Here is an 11,140-nt window from a genome sequence, read left to right on the forward strand (position 1 = left end):
AACAAAAACCACCAAACTTGTTGCCGTGGAGTCAATTCCAACTCATAGCGACCCTATAGGACAGGGTAGAACTGCCCCATAGGGTTTCCGAGGAGCAGCTGGTGGATTTGAACTGCCAACCTTTTGGTCAGCAGCCGAGCTATTAACCACTGCACCACCAGGGCTCCAAGAAAACATAAGGGGTTTAAAAAAATTAATCTCAGAGTAGAGAAGTCGTTTCTAAATATAACCAGAAAAGACTGATAAATTCTACTGCATTAAAAAAAAGAAAAAATCTGCATGACAAAAGCACCACAGACAAAGCGACAACATAAATGACAAATGGAGCAGTGTGTGCAATTCCTTTCACAGACACAGGGCTAATTTCTTAATCTATAAAAGAGCCCCTAAAAGTCATAACTAGGACAAAAAGAAAAAAGAGAGCAAGAAAGACCAAAAACAAATAGAAAATGGATAAGGGCAAAACATAAGAACAAACAGTTCATAGAACAAGAAATAGAAATGTTGTTTGTAAACATGTGGTGCTCCCCCGACCCAAAAGAATATAAGCACAAAGTAACCCTTCCTGGAACACCCTGGGTGCACCCGACTGGCAAAGGCAGAGATGCTTGGTAGGCACCAGGCTGGAGGGCCATCAGCTGGTACAAGTGCTGTGGGGCACAGTCCAGCAAGAGCTACTAAAAGTATCCCAGCACAGCTACACTGCTAGGGCCTCATCCCACAGGCCAGCCTTGCACCAGGTCATTCACTGCAACACTTTGAAAGAGCAAAGGATTGGAGAAACCTAACTGTCCATTCACAGGGTCTGGCCCATCCACGCAATGGGATACTCACAGCTATGCAAAACATGAAGCAACACTTTAGTTTTGGAAGAATCTCTATGATACACAGATAAAATAGCAAAGCAAAGTGCACCATATACATATATATATATACATACACACCAAACATATACACGCACCAAACATATATACATAGGTAAGTAGATAGTTATACATATATAGATACATATGTTGTTGTCAGTTGCTGTCAAGTCCATTCTGACTCATGGTGACCCCATGTGTGCAGAGTAGAACTGCTCCACAGGGTTTACAAAGCTATGACCTTTTGGAAGCAGAGCACCAGGCCTGTCTTCCGAGGTGCCTCTGGGTGGGTTCCAACCGCCAACCTTTTGGCTAGTAGTTGAGCGCTTAACCATTTGCGCCACCCAGAGGCTCCAGAGATATAGAGATTTATGTTGTGTGCCACTGAGTCGATTCCAACTCGTAGTGACCCTATATGACAGAGCTGAACTAGCTCATAGAGTTTCCTAGACTATAATCTTTATAGGAGCAAATGACCAGGTCTTTTCTCCTGCAGAGCAGCTGGTGGGTTCAAACAGTCAATCTTTATGTTAGCAGCCAAGTGCTTAACCATTATGTCACCAGGGCTCCTTATATAGACGTGTATCTGTTTCTAAATGATCTCTGGCAGGTGCCCCTGGAGAAGTGGGTGGCTGGGTGGGGCTGGAGGGGACTGACCCGACCCCCTCTACATTATCACATCTGGGCCCCTTGCTCAACTCAGTCATAGCACAGGGAGGAGCTGTGGTTGATTGTGGTGTGAGGCTGAACCTCAGCTCTGTCACCTGGTAGCTCTGTGACCTCTGTCACTGGGGATAATGACCTGGGCCTCAGGGGCTGCCAGTGCACATGAGTTGTAGCCCCTTGGGTGGGGCCAAGCCACCGCAGGGCCAGTCATGGTGGTGTGCCTTGTATTCTAGAGCACAGTGGCCTAAGGTTGGGGACTCAGCCCTGGGAGTGGGGGCAGAGATGGGACCTGAGAGGTGTGGGGCCTACCAGCAGGTGCTTCTCCTCAAACTCGGCAATCTTCCGCTTGCCCTGCTCCTGGTTCTCCTGGATAGCCTCTTGGATGCACTCATTGAATGTGTCAATCTCCATTTTCCGCTTCTCCTGCTGTTTCAGGCCATACTCAAAAATGTTCAGGCAGATGATGACAAATTTGTCCTTGTAGGTAAGTGTCTGTCAAGGAGGCTCCCACTGTCTCTCAGGAGTGGACTGCCGGGGGGGTCACAGGTAAAAGCTGGATGACAACAGTATCAGGGCTCCTGGCACGGAGCACAAGCTGGTGTGGACACCGAGCTCGGTACTAGAAACCCACCATCTATCTCATCTGGTCCATTTGCCTGATGAGGAAACCGAGGGCGGGAGATGGGACCCGACCAGAGTCACAGCCGTGGGCTTGAGATGGGGCCTCTCCACCCTCAGCCTGGGGCATTCAGAAACTGGAGCTGCGTGGGGAAGAAGTTGACAGGGCAGGGAGGGTCAAGCTGAGAAGGGCTCTGGGGAGGCCCCTGGGGAGGCTGGGGCGGGGCTAGGTACCTGGAGAGTCTTGTCTCTGGTATATTTTATCTAGAAGGGCACATCTGTTGAGGCCTGGTCCCTTGCTGCTGCAGGTGCACTGGAGGAGCCTAAGTGGGTGGACAGGCCACAGGCTTGTGTTGCTGTGCTGCTGACCCTGGGACCCCACCCTGACAAGGCACGTCCCTTCTCCAGGCCTCAGTGTCCTCATCTGCCACCTGGCATCCTTGGGAGAGAGGTGTCACTGAGGCCAAGAGGATCAAGCCACCCTGTTGGGATGGAAACCAATGATCAGATAGGTGAGATGACTCACCCAAAGGCACGCAGCCACAGCCGAGATTCAAATGTGGGTCTGCCTGGCTGCAGGTCACCAGCTGGTGGGTGGCAGAGCCAGGCAGGAGCCCAGGCTATCTGGCCTGGAGCCCTGCTCTTAACCGTGCACTCAACCCTGGGCACCCGTGCTGCACACCCTTTCTGCTTCACCTCCATGCTCCTGCCCTCACTGACTTCTAGAATGCTGGGCTTTTAGAAGTGAATTTCTCTCTATCCAGCATGCTGTTGGGTAGACTAGGGGAAGAATGCGGGGTTTTAGGACTCAGGATAGAGTTCAAACCCCAGCTTCTAACTGCCTGGCCCTTGCCAGGCCTTGGCTTCCCTGACTATAAAGTGGAATGGATGACATTTTCCACCTGGTGGGGGGTTGAGAAAATGACAAATAACATATGCAAAGCAAAGAGCAGGACAAGCAGACACACCTGACGGAGGTCACTACCACAGAGCGCGTCTTCCATGTTTCCACCTCAAGAACCCCACCTGTAGGCCCAGACCTCAGTGAGCCCCTTGAAATTCAGACAGCACTCCCCCTGGCACTCGCTGACCCAGCTATGCACCATACTATGGGTATACTGCTCTGAAATGGGGACTGTCCCTCTCAGGGTCTCACAAGAGAGATGGGGAAGCTGAGGCCCTGAGAAGAAGGGGACCTGCCTGAGGCAGGGTGGTAGCACAGCAATGAGCTTGCAAGGATATGCCTCAAGGAGCTCGCCGACGCCGGGCAAGTAGGACAGCTTGTTACCCTCCACGTCCTCAGCATACATGCTGTCAAACAGGAAGGAGCCGTCCAGGTGCTCGATGAATGCAGCCTGCAACAGAAACACAGTTCACCCACTGACCCCTGCAAGGCAGGATCTGGGGAAGTTTCCTGGAGGGGGAGGTGCTCTGAGGAAGGAGGTGAGGGAGGGGATCTAGGGGAGGGGGGCATGGGGAGGTCAGAGACAGTGCACTGCAGACTGCTTTCAGAACATTCTGCGGTGCTCAGCCTGGCTGGAGAGAGGGCTGACTGGTGGGAGGGCCACCCTGAACTCCAGACTGCACTGTTCCTGGCCTGCCATGGGGGACTCCCGGTTTAAGAAAGGAGCAGCTCTGACAACAGATGGCATTGAGCACACTCTCCAGCAGAGGCAGGCGATGGGCCTGGATGGGGATGGCAGGTGGTCTGGTGGAGCAAGGTGGGCGGGGGCGCCAGGCCATGTGGCAGGTGCAGCTTAAGCAGACCCAGGCATTGCTGAGCAGCATCAGTTTTCAAAAAGTGAGTTTTCAGGGCCCTGGGGGCCCATGCCAACTCGGTCTAACCTGGCAGATGCCCTCTACTGAGCACCTCTGAGCCAGGGTAAGGGGGGTCAGGGCAAGGGGGGTCAGGGCAAGCAGGTCAAAGCAAGGGGGGTCAGGGCAGGGACGAGGCCTCCCCGCAGTACCTTGTGCTCCTCCAGCTCCTCCCTCCGGGCCTGCGCCTCCTCCCGCTGGGCCTGTGTCAGGTCCTCACGGTGCTTCAGCTCATCAATGGTGTACTGGTGCTTGACCTCCGCCAGCTCTCTCTGCAGGGATGGGGACCATGACCAGGTGACTGCCTGATGGGCAGGGCCTAGGGTCTGCACTCCGTGTAGGTGAGCATGGGTCGTCCCAAGCTCTGAATCTAGTGATCTGGTAGCGTCGGGAAGGGCAGGGGAGCTGCATGAGGCAGAATGTGCAGGTGGCCAGCTGTGGGGTGCTCCGGGGCAACTGGGGACTTCTGTACCCACATGTAACTCACATCCTACGGCCTTCCCAAGTGGGCATTCAGGCTCCCTTTAGGGTGGACAGGGGAGAGAGTGAAGTGACTACCCAAGGTCCTTGTCTCTTCCACCCAGCCCCTCAGTCCTTGGCCCTTCTCAGCTTGCTCTGTGCACCGCAAGTGCTCTCACTTGTGGTTCCCAGACCTGAGCCTATGACTGTCCGCCGAGCTCTGCTCCTTAGTGAGCAGCCCCCAGACACAGCCCACCCAGCACACAAGCCCCCAAGACCCAGCCCATGCCCACGCCTATCTTTCTCGCCCCCAGACACAGCCCACCCAGCACACAAGCCCCCAAGACCCAGCCCATGCCCACGCCTATCTTTCTCATCTCCTACTCATCTAATCTGGCCACATCTCACCAGCATCTCTTGAGGGGACCCCTGCCTCAGCTCTCAGCTGGTCGCCCCCATTCCCATCCCTCCTCTATCTGTTCTCCATCCAGCAAGCAGCCAGAATCGTCTTTGTTGTCTGCACATCTTGTTTTGTCAGCCGTTGCTTACCTTTTACAGCTTCCTCTTGGGCTTGGGGGAAGGACCAGCTCCCCACGTGGCCTTCAAGGCCCTGGTGCCTCCCTTTCGCCTGTCTCCCGCTGTCTCTCTGGCTCGCTGAGCCCTGCCGCTGGCCTGCTCACCATGCCACCTCCTGACCAGGGCATTTGCATGCACTCTGCCTTGCCGCTCCTTTGGCCAGCCAACTCCAGCCCATCCCGCAGACCCCCAGCTCAAAAGCCATTTCCTGGGGGAAGCCTTCCTGGGACCCTCTGGGCCCGGTCAGCCCACTGCACACCAACCCTTGTGGACACTCTCAGCCCTCATCCTTCTCCCTGGCACTTCCACCTATAGGAGCGATGCCCTGACTGTCCCCCTCCCAGTGTGCTGGCCCACAAGACAAGCACAGGCTGAGCTGGGCTCTCCTCCTGTTTCTGTCCAGCTCCACCCCTGGGTACTGCCTTAGCCCCCTGCCCAGCCTCATACCCACACGCTGCCATTACACAGGTTATCGTAATCCTCCACTTTGGTGGGGCTCCTTGGCTACAAAATAGCTTATATTTCTCTCTGTTATCATCTGTCTTACACAGAGTTGAAATTCTTCTAAAAATCTCTTATTATTCTAGAACTGTACACTTACATTCTTCTTCTTTATTTATACTTCAATAAATAAGTTACTCTAATAAGTAAGTTTAAATTGCAGAAGTATCTGGTACCCATCCTTCCCCCTCCCTTCTCACAGCCCTACCCGCCATGAGGCCACTGTCACCTCTCTCTCAGAAGACCATGGCACCCACTCCCTGGCCTCGCCATCCCCATCTCTCCCTCTACTCTCCTCCCCATACCAGTCACCAAATCCCTGAACTGCTGAGCAACACCCCATCTGCTTAGACTTCTCCATGGCCCCCATCTTCAACAGGACAAGCCCTGCTGACCTGGCCCCTGCCCCCACCTGTTGCCTTGCCTCTCCCTGGTGCACAGAGCCCCCCACGCTTACTGCCCCTGCCCTCTCTGTGCCCTTGGCTGGGACTCCTCCACTCCTCAAGGCTGGAGTGAGGTAAGGGCTAGCCTCCAAGCGTCTGCTCGGGGCCTCGATGAAAGTGGCCTTAAAGGAAATAAGAGTGGGCCCTCAGGGAAAGCCCACAGAGTGAGGAGGCCTGTGAGCCTGCCCTTTCCCGTGGTCAGCCTGTGGCTGTGCCTGGCTGTCCCACTACCCACATCCTACGGGACCAGGCAGCCAGGGGCTTGGGGTGGGCTGCAGTTGGTGCCGAGTTACACTGTGATGGGTACATGGGGTTCCAGGTGCCCCTGCCTTGCAGAACTCTGCTTCCATGACCTTTCTATCATTCTTCATCTTGCTGATTCCAGGCAAGTCTCCGAATCTTGAAAGAAACTGTAGTTTCCTCCTGGTGCCCTGGGGAGGTCCCACTCTCTATGGGAGCTTCTGAGGAACCAAGAGAGTGCCTGGGAAGGCGCTCCGGTAACTGCAGTGTCAGGATGTCCTGTGGTTTTATAACAGGCAAAACTCACCCAAACAAATCTCTGACTAGCCCAAGCACTTGTGCCCATGCTGCCTTTAAAATTATTGTTTAAATGAAAAAAAAAAAACAAAAACAAGACTCAAGAGTCTTAGCATTCAAAACCTCTCAGACTGTTACAGGAGACAGAGCCCCTGGTCAGCAGAGGTGCAGCTCTCTGGCCCTGTGCTATCCCAGGGACTTTCTGAGGAGATGCCGGTGAGGGGGGTCACTGTACCTGGGAGGCCCTCATCCACTGTGGGTGTTGCTCTGGGGCCCAGGCCGTGCAGGGCCAGGGCTGAGACTGGGACTGGCCTCTGAACCACTGAGTGCCCCCAACACTGTCTCCCTTCTCCCGAAGGTGCTGCGAGAGGAGCAGCAGGCCGTGGGGTCCTTGGTCCCTGGCACCCAGTGCCAGGGACACCACCATCCTGCTGCTCAAGGCCTCATGGTTGTGCTGGCTTTTTTCTTTTCTCTAAAGCGGAAAGTGCCCACAGACAGATCATGCTGCACACAGTGCTCCAGCAGAGAGGCAATGAAAGGGGCCAGAGCACGGCAGGAGCAGGGAGCAAGGCAGCCCAGGCAGCAGCAGGGGAGAGCCCTCTATGCTGCCGGTGGGCGGGTGGGCGTGGCAGCGAGGTGGGCACCTGGCTTTGGGCCCAGCCCCTAGCTGCACCACCCACGAGTCATAAGGCCTAGCCATCAGCCACCTCACTGGTGAGCTGGCATGAAAGCAGGGCCCACCTCAAAGGTTGGGGTAGACGCAGCAAAGAACAGTGCAGGGGCTGGGTGTGTGAGGTGCCAGCAGGCTGACTGGGGCCAGGGGGCCATGTGTGGCTCCTGGCGACCCTGGATTAGTGGCTGGCCCTCTTTTGGCTACCTCAGTTTATGCATCTGGAAAAGTGGGCACTGAGAAGGCTGTGAGGAGCCCTGAGATCATGCGTGGGAGCCGCTGCGCCTGTGAGCACACACTTGGCAGTGACTGTGAGGACTCTGGGAAATGGCTCAGGCAGGGAAGATACAAAGCACTCTGAGGAGGAATGGAGGAGTTTCCGCTCAGAGCCCTCTCCCCATGAATCTGGGCCCAAAGACTCTGTCTCACAATCTGGGGGCTGAGAGGGAGGGAGACACTTGCTGTGAGGTCGTCAATACGCCGGAAGTCCAGGTACACGAGGTCAGGAAGGTAGGCACAGACGAACATCTTGTAATCCTCCGCCTCAGAGATGGGGTTCCCAGAGAGGCTGAGCGTCCGCAGGTCCTTGAACCGCCGCAGGTAGATGACCTGGGGAGGAGATGGAGAGAAGGTCCCATTTGCCTCCCTGTCGCTGGGCTGCAGGCACATCTAGCAGCCTTTCCACCCATCACTCACTGCGTGGAGTGACAGGTAGGGGTGCTCCTGGGTAGGAGGGCAGACTCCAAGGAATCAAGCACACCTGGGCTCAAATCCTAACTGTGAGACCTTGGGTGAATTATCTAACGTAAGTGAGGCTCAATGTCCTTGTCTGTAAAATGGGTATAAGAATGTTATGTGTGTTATAAGTATTGAAAAGACCAACTGAAATAAACTATGAAAAGCATTTACAAGAGTACCTGGCACCTAATAAGCACTCAACTGGTAGCTGATATTATAATTATTATTTAGCAGTGACTCAGAATAGGCAATGCCTTTTTAATTTGTAAAGCCCTGAGAAAGATCTAAATCTCTTAAATTAAGTGGAACCCAATTTAAAATTAACCTTGGATTAACTTGATAACATTCTAATAACTGCTGTTCATTTTTCCTATATTCTAGGGGGAAAATCAACAAGATGGCCAATATTTTATTCACTAGCATCTTCTGAATACCTAGACACTGAACTATGCAAAAGATAAAAAAAGAGACCTAACCTCCTTTCCTGAAGGAATTCTTCTCAGTCATTTATTTGTTATTCATTCAACAAACATTATGAAGCCGACCAGGCTGCAGTCACGTGCCAGGCCTTGGGGACACAGCAGGGAAGAAAGCCCACGCGGTCCCTGCCCTTGTAGCAAGAGCTTACATTCTACGGGCATAGAACAACCAGGTTTTAAAAGTAAATAAGAGCGTGAGGTTTGGGGTGAGTGCTACAAGGAACACGTATATGGTGCTGTGAGAAAAAGAACAGGAGGCTTCTTCAGTTAGGGGACACAGAGAAGGTCTCTCTAGGGAGATGGCATTTAAGCTAAGACCTGAAGGAGCAGCCATGGAAGAGCAGGGGGAGTGCGTTCCTGGAGGCAAGAATACCATAGATGAAGGCCCTGGGGCAGGACAGAAATTACTAGGACAAGGAGCTACAAAAAGGCCAGGGCTGCTGCCTGTGGATGGGCAGAGCTCACTGGGACCAGGAGGTACGAGAAAGCCAGAGGCTGCAGCATAGGGATGGTGGGGTGAGGGGACTCAAGACAGATTGGGGACAAGGGCAGGGCTGGTGCATGTCGGGCCTTGTGGGCCCTGGTGGTCCACAGTTTGGATTGGCTCTCAGGACAATGGGGGCCAGGAGATTTTTAAGTGTGTATGAAGGGGGTACAGGATCTGCTTTTTTTTAAATTGTGTTTTAAGTGAAAGTTTACAGTTCAAGTCAGTTTTTCATATAGAAAATTTATACACATTGCTACATGATCCTAGCTGCTCTCCCTAAAATGTTACAGCACACTCCTCCTTTCCATCCCAGGTTTCCTGTGTCCCTTCAACCAGCTCCTGTCCCTTTTTGCCTTCTCATCTCGCCTCCAGACAGGAGCTGCCCATTTAGTCACATGAATCTACTTGAGCTAAGAAGCACTCTCTTCATGAGTATCATTTTATGTCCCATAGTCCAGTCTAATCTTTGTCTGAAGAGTTGGCCTCAGGAATGGTTTCAGTTCTGGGTTAACAAAGTCCGGGGACCATGTCTTCCAGGGTCCCTCCAGTCTCAGTCAGACCATTAAGGCTGGTCTTCATACTAGAAGTTGAGATCTGCACCCCACTTTTCTACTCCATCAGGGACTCTCTGTTGTGTTCCCTATCAGGGCGGTCATTGGTGGTGGCTGGGCACCATCTAGTTATTCTGGTCTCAGGCTGATAGGACTCTGGTTTATGTGGCCCTTTCTGTCTCTTGAGCTAATATTTTCCTTGTGTCTTTGGTGTTCGTCATTATCCTTTGTTCCAGGTGGGTTGGGACCAATTGATGTATCTTAGATGGCCGTTTGCTAGCTTTTAAGACCCCAGAAGCCACTTGCCAAAGTGGGATGCAGAACATTTTCTTAATAAACTTTGTTATGCCATTTAACCTAGATGTCCCCTGAAACCATGGTCCCCAGACTCCCACCCCTGCTGCTCTGTGCCTCAAAGTGTTTGGTTGTATTCAGGAAACTTCTTAGCTTTTGGTTTACTCCAGTTCTGCTGACTTCCCCTGTATTGTGTTGTCCTTCCCTTCACCTAAGACAATTCTTATCTACTAACTCGTTAGTGAATAACCCTCTCCCTCCCTCCCCACCCTCATAACCAACAAAGAATGTTTTCTTTTGTGTTTAAAACATTTCTTGAGACCTTATAATAGTGGTCTTATACAATATTTGTCCTTCTGTGATTAATTTCACTCAGAATAATGGCTTCCAGGTTCATCTATGTTATGAGATGATTTGTGGATCCATCATTGTTCTTTATCGTTGTGTAATTCCATTGTTTGAATATAGCATGATTTGTTTATCCATCCATTGATGGGCACCTAGATTGTTTCCGTCTTTTTGCTATTGTGAATAGTGCTACAATGAACATGGGTGCGCATATAGCTATTTGTGTGATGGCTCTTATTTCTCTAGGATATATTCCAAGGAGTGGGATTGCTGGATCATATGGTACTTCTATTTCTAGCTTTTTAAGGAAGCGCCAAATCGACTTCCAAAGTGGTTGTACCATTTTACATTCCCACCAACAGTGTATAAATGTTTCAGTCTTTCCACAACCTCTCCAAAATTTACTATTTTGTGTTTTTTGGATTAGTGCTAGCCTTGTTGGGGTGAGATGGTATCTCATTGTAGTTTTGATTTGCATTTCTCTAATGGCTAATGATCGTGAACATTTCCTCATGTGTCTGTTAGCTGCCTGAATGTCTTCTTTGGTGAAGTGCCTGCTCATATCCTTTGCCCATATTTTAATTGGGTTATTTGTCTTTTTTTGTTGTTGCTGATGAGGCTTTCCAGTATCTTGTAGATTTTAGAGATTAGACGCTGATCAGATTTGTCACAGCCAAAAAATTTTTCCCAGTCTGTAGGTTGTCTTTTTACTCTTTTGGTGAAGTCTTTTGATGAGCATACATGTTTGATTTTTAGGAGCTCCCATTTACCTAGTTTCTCTTCTGGTGTTTGTGTATTGTTACTTATGGTTCCTATTGTGTTTATACCATGTATTAGGGCTCCTAGCATTGTCCCTATTTTTATTTCCATGATCTTTATAGTTTTTGATTTTATATTTAGGTCTTTGATCGATTTTGAGCTAGTTTTTGTGCATGGTGTGAGGTATGGGTCCTGTTTCAGTTTTTTGCAGATGGATATCCAGTTATACCAGCACCATTTGTTAAAGTGACTGTCTTTTCCCCAATTAATGGACTTTGGGCCTTTGTCAAATATCAGCTGCTCATAGGTGGATGAATTTACGTCTGGATTCTCAAT

At 51.3% G+C, this 11,140-nt stretch overlaps 1 protein-coding gene across 1 annotated transcript in view; it reads right to left on the reverse strand.

The window, feature by feature from the left end:
• Window positions 1-11,140, reverse strand: part of DRC3 (dynein regulatory complex subunit 3) — a 58,617-nt gene that overhangs the window by 26,837 nt on the left and 20,640 nt on the right. The window contains exons 4-7 of the mRNA XM_023735514.1: window positions 7,611-7,757; window positions 4,115-4,234; window positions 3,390-3,502; window positions 1,839-2,013 (exon numbers count right to left, since the gene is read on the reverse strand). Of these exons, the coding sequence (XP_023591282.1) occupies window positions 1,839-2,013; window positions 3,390-3,502; window positions 4,115-4,234; window positions 7,611-7,757 (555 nt within the window). The remainder of the gene's footprint in view (window positions 1-1,838; window positions 2,014-3,389; window positions 3,503-4,114; window positions 4,235-7,610; window positions 7,758-11,140) is intronic.

The sequence above is a fragment of the Trichechus manatus genome, unplaced genomic scaffold, assembly GCF_000243295.1.
Source record: "Trichechus manatus latirostris isolate Lorelei unplaced genomic scaffold, TriManLat1.0 scaffold00080, whole genome shotgun sequence".
NCBI lineage: Eukaryota > Metazoa > Chordata > Mammalia > Sirenia > Trichechidae > Trichechus > Trichechus manatus.